The sequence below is a fragment of the Caloenas nicobarica genome, chromosome 1 (genome assembly GCF_036013445.1).
Source record: "Caloenas nicobarica isolate bCalNic1 chromosome 1, bCalNic1.hap1, whole genome shotgun sequence".
Classification (NCBI taxonomy): Eukaryota; Metazoa; Chordata; class Aves; order Columbiformes; family Columbidae; genus Caloenas; species Caloenas nicobarica.
This window is the reverse complement of record NC_088245.1, coordinates 215,476,931-215,497,106: the sequence shown is the minus strand read 5'-3', so window position 1 is coordinate 215,497,106 and position 20,176 is coordinate 215,476,931. Positions and strand designations below refer to the sequence as shown.

The 20,176-nt window shown below is 57.0% G+C and overlaps 3 protein-coding genes across 4 annotated transcripts in view; 1 reads left to right on the top strand and 2 right to left on the bottom strand.

Moving 5' to 3' along the window:
* The window catches only part of LOC135988764 (gastrula zinc finger protein XlCGF26.1-like), a 129,858-nt gene that overhangs the window by 7,263 nt on the left and 102,419 nt on the right, over nucleotides 1-20,176 (top strand). The gene's annotated exons all lie outside the window — the stretch shown is intronic.
* Nucleotides 6,475-10,068, bottom strand: LOC135988838 (zinc finger protein 436-like). The gene is made up of 4 exons (XM_065635108.1): nucleotides 9,828-10,068; nucleotides 8,868-8,994; nucleotides 8,096-8,203; nucleotides 6,475-7,916 (listed from the first exon to the last, which is right to left on the bottom strand). Exons 2-4 carry the CDS (start codon nucleotides 8,992-8,994, stop codon nucleotides 6,889-6,891), a joined length of 1,263 nt encoding a protein of 420 aa, XP_065491180.1. The 5' UTR covers nucleotides 9,828-10,068; the 3' UTR covers nucleotides 6,475-6,888.
* LOC135988898 (gastrula zinc finger protein XlCGF7.1-like) lies at nucleotides 11,513-19,098 on the bottom strand. Of its 2 annotated transcripts, none has more exons than XM_065635250.1 (5): nucleotides 18,681-19,098; nucleotides 18,360-18,510; nucleotides 17,620-17,746; nucleotides 12,613-12,720; nucleotides 11,513-12,435 (listed from the first exon to the last, which is right to left on the bottom strand). In XM_065635250.1, the coding sequence occupies exons 3-5, from the start codon at nucleotides 17,744-17,746 to the stop codon at nucleotides 11,660-11,662; spliced, it is 1,011 nt and encodes a 336-aa protein (XP_065491322.1). In that variant the 5' UTR covers nucleotides 18,360-18,510; nucleotides 18,681-19,098; the 3' UTR covers nucleotides 11,513-11,659. The 2 variants fall into 2 exon arrangements, with proteins under 2 accessions (XP_065491322.1, XP_065491311.1); XM_065635239.1 differs by lacking the exons at nucleotides 11,513-12,435; nucleotides 12,613-12,720 and adding exons at nucleotides 15,657-16,515; nucleotides 16,864-16,971.

Here is a 20,176-nt window from a genome sequence, read left to right as displayed (position 1 = left end):
ATTGTGTTGCGAAGGCCTCTCCAACCTGGGGACAATAACTGCTGTCCAGAAGATGGATTTTCACCTGCTGCTTGAGCCAGACTTGCCCCCCACCTCCTCCCTGTAACAAAGGCCAATGAAGGAGAGCATGCGCAGAGGCTCGCCAAGGGTCTTGAGGTCACCCAACAGACCAGCAAGAGACCCCTGAACCGAGGTGACGCAGGCGCAGACGGGTTCTGGCAAGTGAAGCGAGGACTTTTTGGGCCTGCGCAGTTAAGCCTGGATTGCACAACAAAGGCGGAGATTGGCCTCAATCCATGGGAGTGAAGGGGGGGTGAAGAAGCATATAAGACAATTCCCGACTGGACATCATTGAGATCTCCCCACCAAAGGATCCCAGATCACGACAGAGGACCGACAGCTCTCTTCTCACAGGACCCGAGACAAGAGGGACGCCTTTGGGACTCGTTCGGTGGTAACCAGTCCTCATTCTGCCTTTTCCTTTTACCTTTCCTTTTTCCTCTACTCACTCTATCACGTGCCACTTTACGGGCAAATTAATAAAGCAACACTGCTTGATTGAATTATAACCCCTTGGCATTTTGGTTGCCTTAATTTTGCACCTCGAGATCAAGGTAAATGAACCATCACGAGTCTATCACCAAATGGACCGTGACACCTCCCACCCATTTTGCACCCAGAACGGGAACCTTTCAGTGCACCCCTTAAAGACAGTAAAAGAATCAGCAGGATGTAGACAGGAGAAGGAGATTGCGCCTCATGTTTGCAAACACTCCAACCTGCTACCACCTCTTCCACCTGAGTGCTACTCTCCCCCTCTGATGATATTTCATGGGTTTTTATTTGTATTTGCATTTGTATTTCCACATTTTGCCCTCTCATTTGACAGGGGCATCAGTGAATCAAACATTTTGTAATTTCTCTGAAAATGGGGAGGTGACCTGCACCACAGGGGAGATAGTGTCATCTTCAGATTTCGAGGCAGTATCCTCCTCCATAGCCAGGGTCTTGGCTGCACCCTCAGAGTCATTGGAAAGATGACAGTAATGTTCAATTTGAGCATACCATTTTCACACAGAGCCTGTTTGTGCCACTTTATCAGGGGGTGCTGTCCCAGTTAACACAGACTTTATTACCTTAACAGGACCTCTGAGCGCTACTGGTTGGTTGTGTATGGTGCACTTGGCTTCTTGCAGGGCTAGGCTGACCACAAACAACCCCTTTTCCCAGATGGAATACCTTGTCTCGGCATCTTTGAAGCTGTGGGAGTAAAACCCAATAGGCTGAGTGGGTCCTTCCTGCCCCTTTTGCCAGCAGTGTATCAATAAACCTGATTGGGCAAATGCCCATTCGATTTGGATTGGGTCAGAAGGGTGGATTGGGCCAAGAGCTTGGTGGTTTGCAGTCTCAAACACTAACAACTGCAGGGCCTCTTCACAGAGTGGGGTCCACTCCCATGACACTCCTTTTTGTAGGAGGTCATATAAGGGTTTTTCAATAATAGAAAAATTGGGAACATGTTTTCTCCAGAATATCAGCAATTCCAATGCATCTCATAATTCCTTTTTTTGTTTCTGGCATTTTTATTTGATCTAAAGTGGAAAGAGTATCTTTAGGAATGCGTGTCATTCCTCCCTTCCACAAGATGCCCAAAACTTTAACCTCAGTTGCTGGTGTCTGAATTTTTTTCTAGTGGAATTTTTGACCCCAAGCTTTCCAGGTGTGGAATAATTTTGGTTTACGTCAATTGAAGCTTATCTACCTGACTTCCTCCTATAAACACGTCATCAACATATTGGTAAATTTAAACTCCTTCCTCCAAAGGAAATAATTCTAATTCTTGTGCTAAAGCATGGTGGGCTAGGGTAGGGGAATGCTTGTATCTCTGAGGAACTCAGGTGAAGGTAAACTGTTGTCCCTCTCAAAACGTTCTTTGTCCTCAGGTTGCAAGGGGGGCATAAAAAACATGTCTTTAATGTCAATGGTTGCCCTTAGAGGGTGAGCTTGTTCCTGGACAGATGCTATAAGCTCAGCGATGTTGGGTACAGTGGCTGTTAATGGCCCTGAATTAGCATTAAACCAGGGATAGTCTAAGGTTAATCTCCATTTCCCATTTGGTTTACAAACAGGCCAGACCAGGGAGTTAAAAGGAGAATGGGTTGGCACCATGATCCCCTGTTCTTTTAATTCCTCCAACACTGGAGTTATCCATTCTTGTGCCCTAGGCGTTGCGGAGAAGGTTTAACATTTGTTAACTGTGAGGAAGGAAGTAAAGGAGCAGCGTGTAACAGCCGTATATTAATAGGTGGGGCGCCAAATGTCCAATTCCTTCCCTTATCATCAGTGCATACTTCACCTTTCAGAACATCAAGCCCCAGAAGGTTAAGTGGCAATGATCCCACAACCATGGTCACCAGTGTGGTTGTACCCTCCCCAGGCAGTTGCAGGCTGACGGTGGCCAATGTCTGTGTTTGGACGATACCAAAAGAATCTGCAATAGACGTGTGTTGCTTGGACAATGGAAGACAATGGAGGAGTTTGTCTTGGTTAATGAGGAAGACTGGGTTAGGGACCAGTTAGGCAATCTGGACATCCATAAGTCCATGGGTCCAGATGGGATGCACCCGCAGGTGCTGAAAGAACTGGCTGAAGTCATTGCTGGGCCACTCTTCATCATCTTTGCCAAGTCTTGGGAAATGGGAGAGGTGCCTGAGGAGTGGAGGAAAGCAAATGTCACTCCGGTCTTCAAAAAGGGCAACTTATCCTTGGTGCCATCTCAAGGCATACCAAGGATAAGAGGGTCATTTGGGGCAGTCAACATGGCTTCACCAAGGGGAAGTTGTGCTTGACCAACCTCATAGCCTTTTATGAGCATATAACCAGGTGGATAGATGATGGCAAAGCCATGGATGTGGTCTACCTTGACTTCAGTAAAGCATCTGACACAGTCTCCCACAGCATCCTCACAGCTAAACTGAGGAAGTGTGGACTGGACGATCGGGTAGTGAGGTGGGCTGTGAACTGGCTCAAGGAAAGAAGCCAGAGAGTCGTGCTCAATGGGGCAGAGTCCAGTTGGAGGCCTGTATCTAGTGGAGTGACCCAGGGGTCAGTACTGGGACCAGTATTGTTCAATATATTAATCAATGACTTGGATGAGGGAATTGAGCGTACTATCAGCAAGTTTGCTGATGACACCAAGCTGGGAGGGGTGGCTGACACGCCAGAAGGCTGTGCTGCCATCCAGAGACCTGGACAGGCTGGAGAGTTGGGCAGGGAAAAACTTAATGACATATAACAAGGGCAAGTGTAGAGTCTTGTATCTGGGTAGGAACAACTCCAGGTTCCAGTACAAGTTGGGGAACGACCTGTTGGAGAGTAGTGTAGGGGAAAGGGACCTGGGGGTCCTGGGGAACAGCAGGGTGACCATGAGCCAGCACTGGGCCCTTGTGGCCAGGAAGGGCAATGGGACCTGGGGTGGATTAGAAGGGGGGTGGTCAGTAGGTCAGAGAGGTTCTCCTTCTCCTCTACTCTGCCCTGGTGAGACCGCATCTGGAATATTGTGTCCAGTTCTGGGCCCTGTGGGAACAGCAGGATGTGCAGTTCCCGCTAAAGGGCCTTGGACAGATTATACAGAAGTATGTTTTTTATGAGTGTAAGAAGTGATAGCCCAGGCCAGTGAGAATGATATCTCGGGTCGGAAAACCGCCCCCATATGTATGATGTGTGAATGTCCTCGGGCCTGGTCTGTGAATGAGTGGGAACGTAACTGAAACAAACATAACAGGAGTGTGGTGTGTTTTTAATAACAATTATTGGAAAAACATCTTATGTAACATCTTAGTCCAGGCCCACATCTTTAAATCCTCTAAATTGTCAATGGCTAATAAAGAGGGTCTCAGCCTGGCTCTGCTCTTGCTGCTAACAAGAACTCTATGCCTGTGTGTGCATCTTTGTCTGCATCCCGGTGTGCGTCGTTCCTCATCGCCGCAGGGACCCTCAGTTCCAGAAGGACACGGAACTGCCTGAGAGAGTCCAACGCAGCCACGAAGATGCTGAAGGGAGTGGAGCATCTCCCGTGTGAGGAAAGGCTGAGGAGCTGGGGCTCTTGACCTGGAGGAGACTGAGGGGTGACTCATTCATGGGGATCAATATGGAAAGGGGGAGTGTCAGAAGGATGGAGCCAGGCTCTTCTTGTTCCACTTAAATTTCAGAAGATACTTCTTCTCAGTGAGGGTGCCAGAGCCTGGCCCAGGCTGCCCAGGGAGGTTGTGGAGTCTCCTTCTCTGCAGACATTCCAACCCGCCTGGACACCTTCCTGTGTAACCTCACCTGGGTGTTCCTGCTCCAGCAGGGGGATGGGACTGGATGAGCTTTCGAGGTCCCTTCCAGTCCCTGGCATTCTGGGATTCTGTGACAACGTTGTGCTGCTCTGTACTACATCCTCCATTTTGATAGCCGAAATGCAAGCCCCAGTATCTACATGCGTTATTGGCATTAACCCAGGTCCTACAAAACAACTAATTAGTAGATCACCCTGGTGACTTTCAGGCCACCCCAGAACGAGCTGTTCCAATTTGTCAGTTGGCAACTCATGCATAAAGTCTTGGGGGATACCTTTTCTCCATCTGACAGCCCTCAGACTATTACGCCTGTGTCCTGTATCCCTTCCACCTGGTGGAAGTGCAAGTGACATTCTTTTACTGTTAGTTGCGTGTGAGGAAGGTTTTAGTTCTGTGCATCTGAAACCTCTTGAATCCATTTTGTTAGATGGAGGGGTCACAGGGCCATATTTTTACCCATAAAGAATTAGTTATTGAGCGACCGCTCCCCACATCCAATCTTTCTTTTCAGGGGATCTGCAATTAGGGTCACCATTCCTTCTAATTTGGGAACAGCCCTTTTGCTCTGGGACATTGCCTGTATTTTTCCTTGCAACGGAATGCAAATAGCTTTAAGGGAGTCTGGGAGGCCCCGTATTAGAGGTGTCATTCACTCTGGGTTGGCTGGTGTCATCATTGGGGATTCTTGTTTAAATTTAAGCAGCTGGCTGTACATAATTTGTATTCTTTTGTTTGAATAACCTATTTTAGCATGAGTAGCCAAACTTAGCATGAGCAGCCAGGCTCGCTGGAATTCCAGGCTGCATACTGTGAACTTATCCTGACCTGGTTGCTTGGCGATGGGGGGCCTTGAAGACCAGTGCCAGGAGATAAAGAGGAAACACTGTCAGCAGAGGCTGCAAACCATCTAGATGAGAAGAGTAAAAAAGCTGCATGGAGTACGGAGAAGGACAGTCCAAAAAGAAAAAAAGAAGGCCCAGACCCAGAATTACCATTGCACCAAAAGGTGCGTGGACAGCTGGCAGGCTCAGAGGCAGGTTTCCCATGTTCATGCCAGATTACGGACCCACGCCAGAGCAGCAGGCACTGTGCCCTGTCCCCACCCATGCCACAAGCCAGATCACCCCCCAGGGCCAGGCACAGCACCGTGACACGAGGCCTGGCCCGAGGCCTGGCAGCAGGCACGCTCCTGCCTGCCCCTGCCCGTGGTGCAGGGAAGGCAGCTGTGGGCAGGTGAGTGAACTTGTGCCCCTGATTTCTTATTGAAAATGTTGTGCTTGTAGGGTCTATCTGTCCTGGCTGCGCCGGTGCGGCTGGTGACGGGACAGGCATCTCCTGCGGAATCCGGAGCATCCCGCCTCCCTCTTCCCGGATCAATACCTGCACGGGCTTCATCTCCCGCCGAGAGCAGCGACGCGCCGGGCTCCAGGCTGCTGCGGCAAGGTGGGGTCAGGCACGGCCCCGGCTCTGGGGACACCGCGGGCTGGGATTGCTGTGGTTGGTGCCGTGGTGCAGCAGCGGTAAAACGGCCCATGGAACCAGCTCTGTTGGGAGTCTGGTTGGTACGGGTGGTGAAGCAACCTCTCAGGCATCAAAGCTCGTGGAAATAAACAATTCAATGGAGTGGTCCAGGAGCAGGGTCGGTTCGAGTCAAGTGCCTTCACAGAGCTGCAGAGCCCAGCATACAAGCCCCACAGGGGCTGTTTGCCTGTCCCTCACACGATGATCCAGTCCAATAAAAATATTCCTCTCTAGGGTTTTCTTCGCATTGGATCCTTTCACTGTCTTCAGACAGGCCCTTAACTTGTTTTGCTGCAGACATTGTTGATAGTCCGTATCCACTTCGTGCCAGCCTTGAAGCCGTTATTTGCCTCAAGTGGATCCTGTTTTGCTCTGTAATGTGCAAAACAGGCCATATCATGCAGGTCATGTTGATGGTTTGTAGCTGCTTCATTTTGCTCAAGTACACACAAGTTTGTTGAATATGAGCAGATCTTTACAACGCACAGTTTAAGATTTCAGCAAATTTAGCTACTAGGTAATGCAAAGCAGACAGTACGCTAAAAAATCACACATTATACATCTAATTGCTTCATTCTATTTAAAATGTATTTCTTGAAGCTAAATGACTGATACAAAACTTAAACTGGACTCATCCAGTGATCTGTGTAAAACTAGTGGGTTGGGATAAAGACAGTTTAATAGAAGAGGAAAGGAGTAATGACAATGATGATGATGTAACAATATACAAAACAAGCAACGCACAACACAACAACTCACCACCCGCTGATCGATGCCCAACCTGTCCCTGAGCTGTGGTGCCCCTGGCAAACTCCCCCCAATTTCTATACTGAGCATGACACCATATGGTAAGGAATAGCCCTTCGGCCACTTTGGGGCAGCTGTCCTGGCTGTGCCCCCTCCCAGCTGGCAGCGCACCAGAAGCTCAAAAGTCCTGCTCAGCATCAAACAAAACATCCATGTATTAGAAACATTCTTCTCATCCTCAATCCAAAACACAGCACTATACCAGCTACTAGGAAGAGTATTAACTCGATCCGAGGCAAAACCAGGACATACCCCCAGAGTCCCCCATGGGCCCCTCAGCAGCAGATTCAGGGGTGCTGGGCTGCGGAGGCGGCTGCAGGCTGGGGGTGCCGTGGGTGCGCTGGTGAGCCAGCACGAGCCTCTCCTTGCAAAACCGCTTGTCGCAGACACCGCACTGGAAGGGCCTGGCCTCCTCCTGCCCCTCCACCAGGGACAGACCCACTCTTTCCCACTGATCACCCACCCGCACCTCCCGTGGACCCCAGTGCACCCGCTGGTGGGTCTTCAGGTGATGCTTCTGCCTGCAGGTCTTCCCGCACTCACTGCACTTGTAGGGCTTCTCCCCAGTGTGGATGCGCTCGTGGATGGTGAGGGTTCTCTTGTCCCTGAAGGCCTTGGGGCAGTGGGTGCAGGTGTATGGACGCTCCCCGGTGTGAAGGCGCTCGTGGGTGACCAGGTGGCTCTTCTCCCTGAAGCTCTTGCCGCAGTGGCTGCAGACGAAGGGCTTCTCCCCAGTGTGCACACGCCTGTGGCTCACCAGGTGATTCTTACGGCTGAAGCTCTTGCCGCAGTCAGTGCAGGTGAAGGGCTTCTCCCCGGTGTGGAGGCGCTGGTGGCTCAGCAGGTTGTTTTTCTCCCTGAAGCACAGACCGCATTGGCTGCAGGCGTAGGGTTTCTCACCACTGTGTGTACGCCGGTGCTTCAGCAAGGCATTCTTGCTTTTCAAGCACTTGCCACATTCAGTGCAGATGAAGGGCCCCTCGCCCATATATTTCGACATGTGGCCAACCACCTTCTGGCTCTTGAAGCTCTTGTCACACGTGGGGGGGCTCTTCTCCAGCAGCTGGGGGTCTGGGAGGGGGTGGAGGCACGGGCCCCCCAACCAGCCCCTCTGGCTCCTGCCCAGCCAGCCACAGACTGAGCCCCCCTGCCCACCCAGGTTGGGCATCTCTGGGAGCAGGGTGGTGGGTGCCAGCAGCTCCTCAGGGACCTCCTTGGCCTCCCTCTGAGTCCCAGCACTGATAGCTACTGGGGAGGAGAGATGAGGGTCACTGCCAGGGACAGGAAGGGCAGGTGGGACCCCTCCCATGGGGAGCAGCATGTGCACCCCACCTGCCTCCCACCCATTCTGGCACAGGGAGCACAGGAGGCAAGGGACAGTGCTTCCTGAACTCCCACCCGGTCCCCTGCAGACCCCCGGTACCCACCTGGCACAGGGCTCTGGTGCCTCTGCCGCTCCCCAGGGGGCTCTGGCACACACGGTGTCTCTTCCTGCTCTATCTTGCAGATGATCTCTGGCTTGACCTTGGCCCAGCCTGTCCGGTGCACAGACAGAAGCCCCCTCTCCCGCACTGCCGGGACAGCAGCACCGGCCCCCGCACCCACAGCCCCAGCATCCCCCCCACCCCGCTCCTCTCTCCTGCCCCTGCCAGGCTGCGGCTTCAGCCCCCCCGTCCCTGCACCTGCAGCCCCTCTCGCCTCGCCCTCGTCACCTCGGCCACTCTCCTGCAAACAGGACGCCTGGGAACAGCTCAAAGCTGCATCAGGGAGGTTTAGACTGGAACATGAGGAAGCACTTTGGTACCGAGAGGGTGGTCAAACCCTGGAACAGGCTGCCTGGAGAGGCGGTCGATGCTCCAAGCCTGTCCCAGTTTCAGAGGGACAACACCATTGACGACACCCTGCAACTTGTAGTCAGCTCTGAACTGTCACACAGTTGGACTAGATAGTTGTTGTAGGTCCCTTCCAACTGAAATAGGATATTCCATCCCATCCCATCCCGTCCTATCCATTTTCTCTCCCAGGAACACTCTCCACACGAGGCTGCCTGGCAGGGTAAGACGTGCAATCACAACCACTACGTCTGTGCTTGGGCAGCAACGGTGACAGCTGGATTGTCCCATTCAATGGCTCCAGCTCAGTTAAAAGGGGTCAATTCTGGCTCAAAGCCAGCCCAGTGGCACTGGAGAGAGTCCTCACCCAGCGAGGCGACCATCTGGTAGTTCTCCAGCATCACCTCCCGGTAGAGCTGCCGCTGCCAGCCCGACAGCTTTGCCCACTCCTCGGGGGAGAAGTAGAGGGCCACGTCCTCAAACGTCACCGACATCTGCAGCAAGAAGCAACCCGGCTCAGCACGCCCCACCGCACGTTTGCTGAACACCTCTGCCGAAATCCTGCTGCTGCCGGGCAGGGACCCGCTGGCACCAGGGTATCGGGCATCCCAAGGGGAACACCAGGAGAATTTGGAGCATCCTGTGCCAGGGAAGGGCGAGGGCAGACCGGTGTTGTTGGCACAGCAAGTTGCCACAGTAGGGTCACCAGCGCATGGGGGGCTCGCTCAGCAGGCTGCTGGGGAGGGGGACACCCTGCCAGCTGTGCCAGGAGAGCGGCAGGGCTGGCAGGCTTAGAGGCAGGTTTCCCCTGCTTGTGCCAGATCAGGGATCCACGCCAGAGCAGTGGAGACTGTGCCCTGTGCGAGAAAGAGCCACAAAAAGTGGAGTTTTGGAGGCTCCCGAGTGGCCGAACCTTCCTCCCCTGCCCCCCAGCGGCAGCAGGCAGATGTGCAGGGGTGTCCCGGGGCTCTGAGCAGCCGGCCCGGCCCCAGCCCAGCCCTTCCCAGCGCCGGTGCCGCCAGGGCCGGATCCAGGGGGGCCCGGGCGGGTGGGCCACGGAGCAGCGTGTCCGCGTTGCACGGGGGCCACGGGGCGAGGCGGGGAAAGGCCGGAGCGCCGGGGGGAGCCGGGCCCTAAGGGGAGTCCGGGGGGGGCCGGCAGGGCTGGGGGGCGGCCGGCGGAGGGGAGAGCACGGGAGAGGCCGTCGGGGCCGGGGTCCCCTCCCGGGGCCGCCCGGCGGGGGATGCCCGCGGCCGGGGAGCGCCGGGACCCCGCGGGGGGGCAGCGCCCATCCCCGTGCCGCGGGCCCGCCGCCCGCCGCCCCTACCTGCGCCGGGGCCGCGCCGCCAGCCCGGCACGGACAAAGGCGGCGCCGGGAGCCGCCGGCAGCGTCAGCCCGGGAGGGCCGCCCGCCGCCGCTGCAGCACGGGAGCTGGAGTCCTGCCGCTCCGCCCCGCCCCGCCCCGCTCCGCTCGGCTCGGGGGGGCGGGCACCGGGGAGCACCGCTGTGGCCTGGTGGCCCCTGGCCCTGCCCCGCAGCCCTGGCCCCGCGGGGCCCCCCCGCCGGTGCTGCAGCCGCCGCTGCCGGGCCCCAGCAGGCCGGGGGCGTTTGCGGCGGGCGGCACCGGAACGAGGGGGCCCTGCGGGCGGCGGGGGGACCCCGGGAGAGAACCCAGCGGGGGAAGGGAAGGAAGGGAAGGGGGCGCAAGACCTGCCGGGCGTGGAGTCCTGGGCACACGTTCGGGCGCTGAGGCACGTGTGGGACGTGCCCGGGGGGGCGGGCAGGCTGCTGAGGTGTCACTGGGGTTCTGGGTCGAGGTCCACAGGGGGTGTCATGGCTGAAGGTGGTGTCTGTGCACCAGGGGCAGCTGGCGGCCGTGCGGCGCGGACGGGAATGTGTCTGCCGAGCAGCAGAAGAGCTCCGTGCACAGTCCTGTCTTCAGGCTGGGGACAGGGGACCAGGTCCCCGCCGTGCCGGGACCTGTATGGGGAACCCGGAGGGTCCCGGACTATGCTGGGACCTGCTCTCTGGCTGGACAGGCCGAAAGACCTGATCATGAGCCCTACTGGAAAGTTAACATTAGGCTAATCATAGGCGAGACGTCTAGCAGCAATTAACTTTCAGTTGTAGAGTAAAACCTATCCCTGAACTGAGAAGTCAACCATGGCTAGCTGATTGAGCATCTGGTGATTATTGCCAAATTTCCCGGATGTGCTTAACCTAAAGTAAGCTTTGCTCGTTATAACCTCATTTTAATCCAAAACCACAGCTCCTCATCAAAGGCTACTCACCTCCAGGGAAAGACCCCTACTCACCGAACACGCACAGTAAGAACAGTGCTAGATAACTTGCATGCAAACACTGTAACCAGTCAGCCCTACTGGCCTGCACTGAGGGCGTGTGTATAGTAATAAATTTTTGTATAAATGATTGATTTTTTGTATTGCTGGCATGCTAGTTTCATCTAGCATCCAGACTTGCAGTGGCAGAAGCACTGAAGCAGGAAGCCGTTAATCTTTAAGGAACAACAGACATACAGAAACTAGACATAGTACAACCTAAGCAAACAGGTTCTTAGCATCTGTTAAAAAGATAAAGCAGAACCACATGACTTTTGGGGTGCAACAAGATAACAATGCACATACTCAAGAATGCGGACAAGGACTGGCCATCTACAACTTCAGGGGCACCAGACAAAGAAGACCACCAGAGACCCCCTTTGAAGATCCCTGAATACCAAAAATGGACTTCTGGTAAGAGGTGTAACTATGGAAAAATCCTATGTTTAAAGCATAAGCTAAGCGGGAGAAACTAATGAATATGTAACGAGTATGTGTAATAAATACCAGGAAGTTTAAGCGATAGGCGTGCTAGATTAGAAGAAGGATCCGAGTGCCCAGCACACCCCAATAAAGAATGCCTGCTTTTTAGCACTCTCAGAACAGTATTAAAGAGTTTTATTGCTCCCTTTTCAGTATCAGTACAACTCTGTAATAAGATAAATATCTCACCTCTGTGTGCACAATGTGGCTCATTTGCATGCACACCGGGTAAAGAACCCTGGATTAGGGACAGCAGTAGAGCCAGCCTGGAGGGTCCTGGACCACGCTGGGACCAGTTCTTCATTTTGGCTCCTCCCTCTTCCGCTGGTCGCCCACTCACACAGCCATCCGACCCCGGTGCACCCGCTGCTGGTGGCTGTTCTGCTGGTGCTTCTGCCGGAAGGTCTTCCCGCACTCGCTGCACTTGTAGGGCTTCTCCCCAGTGTGGATGCGCTCGTGGACGGTGAGGGTCCTCTTGTCCCTGAAGGCCTTGGGGCAGTGGGTGCAGGTGAAGGGACGCTCCCCGGTGTGAAGGCGCTCGTGGGTGACCTGCAGTTTCTTCTCCCTGAAGCTCTTGCCGCAGTGGCTGCAGACGAAGGGCTTCTCCCCGGTGTGCTCACGCCTGTGGCTCACCAGGTGATTCTTACGGGTGAAGCTCTTGCCGCAGTCGGTGCAGGTGAAGGGCTTCTCCCCGGTGTGGAGGCGCTGGTGGATGATCAGAACGCTGTTCTGGCAGAAACTCTTGCCACAGTGGGTGCAGGTGAAGGGCTTCTCACCGGTGTGGACGCGCTGGTGCCTCTTCAGGTGGCTCCCCTGCCTGAAGCACTGGCCACAGTGGCTGCAGACGTAGGGCTTCTCGCCAGTGTGCACACGCTGGTGCTTCAGCAGGTTCTCCTTCCCTGTGAAGCTCTTGCCGCAGTCAGTGCAGTGGAAGGGGCGCTCACGCACGTGGCTCTGCACGTGGACATCCAGCGCTGTCTGGCTCTTGAAGCTTTTGTTGCACTTGGGGCACGTGGGGAGTGGTGGGAGGTGGTGGAGACGAGGGCGCCTGAACTGGCTCCCACCCTCGGGAACACCATTGGCCTCCCTCTGGGTCCTGGGGCCAACGGCTGCTGGGGAGGAGAGGCCGGGGTCACTGCCAGGGACAGGACGGGCACGTGGGGTCCCGGCCCATGGGGAGCAGCTCAGGCAACCCACCAGCCCCCCCAACTGCCTGGTACACGGAGCATCTGGGGCAAGAGAAAGTGCTGCTTGAACCTCCCATGCCTCCACTGTCCCCCAGTACCCACCTGGCACAGGGCTCTGGTGTCTCTGCCGCTCCCGAGGGGGCTCTGGCACACACGGTGTCTCTTCCTGCTCTATCTTGCAGATGATCTCTGGCTTGACCTTGGCCCAGCCTGTCCGGGGCACAGACAGAAGCCCCCTCTCCCGCACTGCCGGGACAGCAGCACCGGCCCCCGCACCCACAGCCCCAGCATCCCCCCCACCCCGCTCCTCTCTCCTGCCCCTGCCAGGCTGCGGCTTCAGCCCCCCCGTCCCTGCACCTGCAGCCCCTCTCGCCTCGCCCTCGTCACCTCGGCCACTCTCCTGCAGATGGGACCCCTGGGAACAGCTCAAAGCTGTGCCAGGGAGGTTTAGACTGGAAGTGAGGAAGAATTTCTGTACCAAGAGGGTGGTCAAACCCTGGAACAGGCTGCCTGGAGAGGCGGTCGATGCCCCAAGCCTGTTCCTGTTTGAGAGACGTTTGGACAACACCCATAACAACACACTGCAATTTGTGGTCAGTTCTGAAGTGGTCACACAGTTTGACTAGAGGAGCATTGTAGGTCTCTTCCAACTGAAATTGCATCCCATCCCATCCCATCCCATCCCATCCCATTCTGTCTCCCAGGAACACTCTCCACAGGAGGCTGCCTGGCAGGGTAAGACCAGCAGTCACAACCGCTCCAGCAGCAACAGTGACAGCTGGATTTTCCCATTCAAGAACTCCAGCTCAGTTAAAGAGGTGAATTCTGGCCTGACCCCAGCCCGACATCACCAGAGAGAGTCCTCACCCAGCGAGGCGACCATCTGGTAGTTCTCCAGCATCACCTCCCGGTAGAGCTGCCGCTGCCAGCCCGACAGCTTTGCCCACTCCTCGGGGGAGAAGTAGAGGGCCACGTCCTCAAACGTCACCGACATCTGCAGCAAGAAACAACCCGGCTCAGCACGCCCCAACACGCGTTTGCTAAACACCTCTGCTGAAATCCTGCTGCTTGGGGTTCTCCAGACAGGCCCTTCTCTTGTTTTGCTGCTGACGTTGTTGATAGTCTGTAGTCACTTTATGCTGGCCTTGAAGATGTTATATGGCTCAAGTGGATCTTATTCTGCTTTACAAGACAGGACTTATCGTGTAGGTGGTGCTGATGGTTTGTAGCTGCTTTGCTTTGCTCAGTATTGTGATTTAGACCCAGCGCCTCCCAGCCAGCAGCTGAAACCCCACCCTGCTCGCTCAGCTCTCCCCCACCCCAGTGGGGTGGGGAGGAGAATCATCAAACACAGGCAAAGCTGGTGGGTTGGGATAAGAACAGTTGAACAGAACAAAACCACCCCCCACTACCACCCTGAAAAAAAAAAAAAAAAAGACGACCAAAACAAAAAAACAACAATCGGACAAGCAGTAACAACAACAATAACGAAAGAACCTGTGCAAGCGATGGGCACACGCCACAACCCGATGGATCCACGCGGGGGTCCCACCCTGCGGCAGCACTGACCACGGCAGCGCCCCCACTCCCCGAAGGGACAGGGGCATCTCAACCACAGCTCGCACTAGAACCACCCGTCCCCCGTCCCCAGTCCGGGACTCGCAGCCGAAATGCAAAGGCATCACACCAAACCGTGTGGTCAAAATCCAAACGCACCAAACCGTGTGGTCAAAATCCAAACGCACCAAACCGCGTGCTCCAGAGGGAATCAAACCGGAACATCCAGCTGCTCCAGCCCAGCAAGAGACAGAGAGGTCGCCCCACTCCTCCTCCTATTTAAATGAGCAAGACCTTATGTGGTATCGAATAACTCATGTCTCCAGGCAGTGTAGAAATTAACCCTATCTCGGCCAACCCAGCACACTCCAGAAGACACAAGTTTGGTGAAAATGAGCGGAACTTCACAAGACACAGTTTAAGATTTCAGCAAATATAGCTATAAAGTAACATGATGCAGACAGTATACTAAAATTCACACAGCCTTGTAATTCTAAGTGATTCATTCTATTTAATACATACTTAAGCTAAATTATAAACATAAAACTTGGATTGGGCTTAGCCAGTGATCTGTGTAAAAGTTGTGGGTTGAGATAAAGACAGTTTAGTAGGAGAGGAAAGGAATAATGACAACGATGATGATGTCAGAATATAGAAAACAAGCAATGCACAACACACTCACTCACCACCCGCCGACCGATGCCCAGCCCGTCCCTGAGCCACGGTGCCCCAGGCCCACTGCCCCCAGGTTCTACACTGAGCATGACATCAGATGGTAAGGAATAGCCCCTTGGCCACTTTGGGGCAGCTGTCCTGGCTGTGCCCCCGATACCAAAAAGTCGGCAAAAGGATTCCTTAACACTGTTTTGAAAGTGTTAAAAGGCAGCACTTTTATTACAGCATGCTGGATGCTCAGAGGATTGCTCTTCTAACCGAGTGCGCACATGATTTGCACTTCTTGGTATTTATAACATATACCTACTGGATATTCATTTGTTTCTACCGCGTAGTTAACGCATTAAACACAAATTATTTACATAACCCCACCCTTTGCCAGAAGTCTGTCTTTGGTATTCGAGAGTTTTCATCGAGGGTCTCTAGTGGTGTGTGTCGCCCCCTGCCCCGTCTTCACAGTCTGGTGCCCTCCACTGTCGGGTTCTTGACCTAATTTCTTGAACATGCATATTGTCATTTTGTGCTGCTACTCGGAAGTCATGTATCTCTTTCCCCATTTAGTGGAACATTCCACTTCCCCACCTTGCGAGCCAAGGACATCCTGCTCTGCCTCATGTCCAGTCTCTATAGAGTTACTGTTTTTCTCTTAGGTTTCTGTTACGTTATGCCTAGTCTTGCTACATTGCTACATTAGGCTTAGTCTTGCTACCTTATGCCTAGGGGTTTCTAAAAGATATTTGTTCCTCTTATCACCCCTCCCAGCTCACAGGGCACCAGAAGCTGAAAAGCCCTTGACTACTCAGCAACAACTAAAACATCCGTGTATTAGCAACTTTATTCTCATTCTCGATACAAAACACAGCACTAAACCAGCTACTCGGAAGAATATTAATTCTGCCCCAAACAAACCCAGGACATCCCCCCACAGCCACCCCCACAGCAGCCCCCGGTGCCCACGGACCCCTCAGCAGCAGATTCAGGGGGTGCTGGGCTGCGGAGGCGGCTGCAGGCTGGGGGTGCCGTGGGTGTGCTGGTGAGCCAGCACGAGCCTCTCCTTCCAAAACCGCTTCTCGCAGACACCGCACTGGAAGGGCTTGGCCTCTTCCTGCCCCCCTGCTGGGGACGGACCCCCCCTCTCACCCTGGCCACCCACCCGCACCACCCATGGACCCCGGTGCACCCGCTGGTGGCTGTTCAGCTGGTGCTTCTGTCTGCAGGTCTTGCCGCACTCGCTGCACTTGTAGGGCTTCTCCCCGGTGTGGATGCGCTCGTGGATGATGAGGGTCCTCTTCTCCTTGAAGGTCTTGGGGCAGTGGGTGCAGGTGAAGGGACGTTCCCCGGTGTGGATGCGCTGGTGGATGATCAGGTGGTTCTTCTCCCTGAAGCTCTTGCCGCAATTGGTGCAGGTAAAGGGACGCTCCCCGGTGTGGATGCGCTGGTGCCTCAGCAGGTTTGGCCTGTGGATGAAGCTCTTGCCGCAGTCAGTGCAGGGAAAGAGCTTCTCCCTGGTGTGGATGCGTTGGTGGCTCACCAGGTTGTTTTTCTCCCTGAAGCATCGACCACATTGGCTGCAGGCGTAGGGCTTCTCACTGCTGTGCGTGTGCCGGTGCCTACACAGGTGCTGCCTGTGGATGAAGCTCTTGCCGCAGTCGGTGCAGCTGAAGGGCCGCTCGCGCGTGTGGCTCCGCATGTGGCCATCCAGCACTGCCCGGCTCTTGAAGCTCTTGTTGCAGTCAGGGCATGTGGGGGGGCTCTTCTCCAATGACCGGGGTTCTGGGAGGTGGGGGAGGTAAGGTTATCCCAGCCGGGTGCCCCGGCTCCCGCACAGCAGGCCACAGGCCGAGTGCCCCCACTACCTCCCGTGTGGGTTGTGCATCCCTGGGAGCAGCACAGTGGGTGCCGGCAGCCCCTCGGGGACCCCCTTCGTCTCCCTCTGTGTCCTGGGGACGATGACTGCTGGGGACCAAAGGCCGGGGTCACTGCCAGGGACAGGACGGGCATGTTGGACCCTCCCCATGGGGAGCAGCACAGGCAACCCACCAGGTTGGTCCATGGAGCACTTGAAACAAGGGGATGGTGCTCCTGAAAGCCCTGGCTCCTCAAGGGCCCCCTGGTACCTGCCTCGCACAGGAATCCAGTGCCTTCGCCGCGTCCTGGGGCGCTCTGGCACACACGGTGTCTCTTCCTGCTCTATCTTGCAGATGATCTCTGGCTTGTCGGTGGCCCAGCCTGTCCGGGGCACAGACAGAAGCCCCCTCTCCCGCACTGCCGGGACAGCAGCACCGGGCCCCGCACCCACAGCCCCAGCATCCCCCCCACCCCGCTCCTCTCTCCTGCCCCTGCCAGGCTGCGGCTTCAGCCCCCCCGTCCCTGCACCTGCAGCCCCTCTCGCCTCGCCCGCGCCACCTCGGCCACTCTCCTGTGGACAGGACGCCTGGGAATGGGTAAAAGCTGCATCAGAGAGGTTTAGACTGGGCATGAGGAAGCATTACTGTACCAAGAGGGTGGTCAAACCCTGGAACAGGCTGCCTGGAGAGGTGGTTGATGCCCCAAGCCTGTTCCTGTTTGAGAGACGTTTGGACAAAACCCTTCACAACTTGCAGCCACTTGTGGTCAGCCCTGAAGAGTCACACAGTTGTACTAGATGAGCATTGTAGGTACCTTCCAATTAAATATGCTATTCCATCCCATCCCACTCTATTCTCTCCCAGGACCACTCTCTGTGGGAGGCTGCCTGGCAGGGTAAAACTTGCAATTGCAAGCACTAGGTCAGTGTTTGGGAAGCGACAGTGACAGCTAGGTTTTCATTGTCAAGGGCTCCAGCTCAGGTGAATTCCAGCTCGACCCCAGCCCAACATCACCAGAGAGTGTCCTCACCCAGCGAGGCGACCGTCTGGTAGTTCTCCAGCATCACCTCCCGGTAGAGCTGCCGCTGCCAGCCCGACAGCTTTGCCCACTCCTCGGGGGAGAAGTAGAGGGCCACATCTTCAAACATCACCAACATCTGCAGCAAGAAGCATACCCAGTTCAGCATGCCCCACCGCACGTTTGCTAAACACCTCTGCTGAAATCCTGCTGCTGCCGGGCAGGGACCCACTGGCACTGAGGACTCCGGCATCCCAAGGGCAGCGCCGGGAGAACTCAGAGCATCCTGTGCAAGGGAATGGCGAGGGCAGAGGGGCGGTGTTGGCACAGCCAAACAGCACAGCAGGGCCACCGTGGCACAGGGGCTCACTCAGCTGGTCCCTGGGTTGGGGACACTCCAGCGGCTGTGCCAGGAGAGGGGCAGGGCTGGCAGGCTTAGAGGCAGGTTCTCCCTGCTCATGCCAGATTACAGACCCACACCAGAGCAGCCGGGACTGCACCCTGTCCCCCACCCATGCCACAGGCCAGATCACCCCCCAGGCCCGGGCACAGCACCGTGACACAAGGCCTGGCCCGAGGCCTGGCAGCAGGCACGCTCCTGCCTGCCCCTGCCCGTGCTGCGGCTCAGCGGGCAGGAACGGGAGCACCCTGCACCGCACCGGGTCTCAAACCACTGCTCTCCCGCACCGCCCCGCACCAACCGGACCCGCAACTCGGCCAGTCCGACGGGCCGGGGCCGTGCCTGACCCCACCTTGCCGCAGCAGCCTGGAGCCCGGCGCGTCGCTGCTCTCGGCGGGAGATGGAGCCCGTGCAGGTATTGATCCGGGAAGAGGGAGGCGGGATGCTCCGGATTCCACAGGAGATGCCTGGCCCGTCACCAGCACAGTGAGGACAGATGGTTCCTGCAAGCACAACATTTTCAATAAGAGATCAGGGGCACAAGTTCACTCACCTGCCCACAGCTGCCTTCCCTGCACCCAGAGAGTGTTGCCCACCGACCCAGCCAGCTTGCGGTAAAGGCGAGAAAGAGCCACGAAAAAGAAAGGGTTTGGAGGCCCCCGAGTGGCCGAACCTTCCTCCCCTGCCCCCCAGCGGCAGCAGGCAGATGTGCAGGGGTGTCCCGGGGCTCTGAGCAGCCGGCCCGGCCCCAGCCCAGCCCTTCCCAGCGCCGGTGCCGCCAGGGCCGGATCCAGGGGGGCCCGGGCGGGTGGGCCACGGAGCAGCGTGTCCGCGTTGCACGGGGGCCACGGGGCGAGGCGGGGAAAGGCCGGAGCGCCGGGGGGAGCCGGGCCCTAAGGGGAGTCCGGGGGGGGCCGGCAGGGCTGGGGGGCGGCCGGCGGAGGGGAGAGCACGGGAGAGGCCGTCGGGGCCGGGGTCCCCTCCCGGGGCCGCCCGGCGGGGGATGCCCGCGGCCGGGGAGCGCCGGGACCCCGCGGGGGGGCAGCGCCCATCCCCGTGCCGCGGGCCCGCCGCCCGCCGCCCCTACCTGCGCCGGGGTCGCGCCGCCAGCCCGGCACGGACAAAGGCGGCGCCGGGAGCCGCCGGCAGCGTCAGCCCGGGAGGGCCGCCCGCCGCCGCTGCAGCACGGGAGCTGGAGTCCTGCCGCTCCGCCCCGCCCCGCCCCGCTCCGCTCGGCTCGGGGGGGCGGGCACCGGGGAGCACCGCTGTGGCCTGGTGGCCCCTGGCCCTGCCCCGCAGCCCTGGCCCCGCGGGGCCCCTGGCAGGGAGTCCCGGCACCGGGGGCACCGGCACACGGCGGGACGCGCGGGGGGCAGTCGGGGCGCTGCGGTGTCGCTGGGGTGCAGGTTCGGGTCCCCAGGAGGTCTCAGGATGGGGGGTCTGTGCTCCGGGATCAGCTGGGTCCGGGCGGTGGGTCGGGTACTGGTGCTCCGAACAGCACAAGTGCCCAACACACGGCCCTGCCCTCGGGGAGGGGACAGGGGACCCGGTCCCCACTGTGCTGGGACCAGCACTGGCAGCCCGGAGGGCTCTGGACCTCGCTGGGACACGGTTCATTGTTTTGGTTCCTCCTCCCACCCCTTCCACGATTCCACGAGGAACGCCCCCCTCCTCCCCTTCCCATGATGAGATGTTTACAATGACCATTCCATTAAACATGAAACAAATATCTCATGATTTCACACAAAAACACCAAAATACAAGGCAGCACATGACGGCATTTTTAGTAGGATTAAGTTCACACCAAAGGCCCTGTTAGCTAACGGGGTGGAGATTGCGGGGGGCTGCCAGGGGGCGTCCTGCCCATCCTTCATCTCAGCCAGAGCAGCGGCAGCGATGGGGCCCAGACAGGGGGACTGGGGAGCACTGGGGGTCTTGGGGGTCCGAGGAGCCGGACTGGGGTGAGCATCAACCCCCCCATCACCCCTGGGGGGCGACCCACAGGGATGGGGAGAGCCTGGGGGAGTTCACTCCAGCAGGGAAGTGGGGAAGGCACAGCTGGGGGACCCCCACCCTGGGGACCCCCCCTGAAAGGGCACTTGGTGAGGCCGGGGGCTGAGCACCCATGGGGGACCCTGTGCTGGGCCCGCTGCCACCGAGGGTGACACA

What these genes read in the sequence shown, in the direction of transcription:
- LOC135988838 (XM_065635108.1), bottom strand. Translation starts at nt 8,994, where the DNA reads ATGTCGGTGACGTTTGAGGACGTGGCCCTCTACTTCTCCCCCGAGGAG. An exon ending in CCAGATGGTCGCCTCGCTGG is followed by an intron (nt 8,204 to 8,867) that starts GTGAGGACTCTC and finishes TGCACCGGACAG; the next exon opens with GCTGGGCCAAGGTCAAGCCA. An exon ending in GCACCAGAGCCCTGTGCCAG is followed by an intron (nt 7,917 to 8,095) that starts GTGGGTACCGGG and finishes TCTCCTCCCCAG; the next exon opens with TAGCTATCAGTGCTGGGACT.
- LOC135988898 (XM_065635239.1), bottom strand. Translation starts at nt 17,746, where the DNA reads ATGTTGGTGATGTTTGAAGATGTGGCCCTCTACTTCTCCCCCGAGGAG. An exon ending in CCAGACGGTCGCCTCGCTGG is followed by an intron (nt 16,972 to 17,619) that starts GTGAGGACACTC and finishes TGCCCCGGACAG; the next exon opens with GCTGGGCCACCGACAAGCCA. An exon ending in GCACTGGATTCCTGTGCGAG is followed by an intron (nt 16,516 to 16,863) that starts GCAGGTACCAGG and finishes CCCACCTCCCAG; the next exon opens with AACCCCGGTCATTGGAGAAG.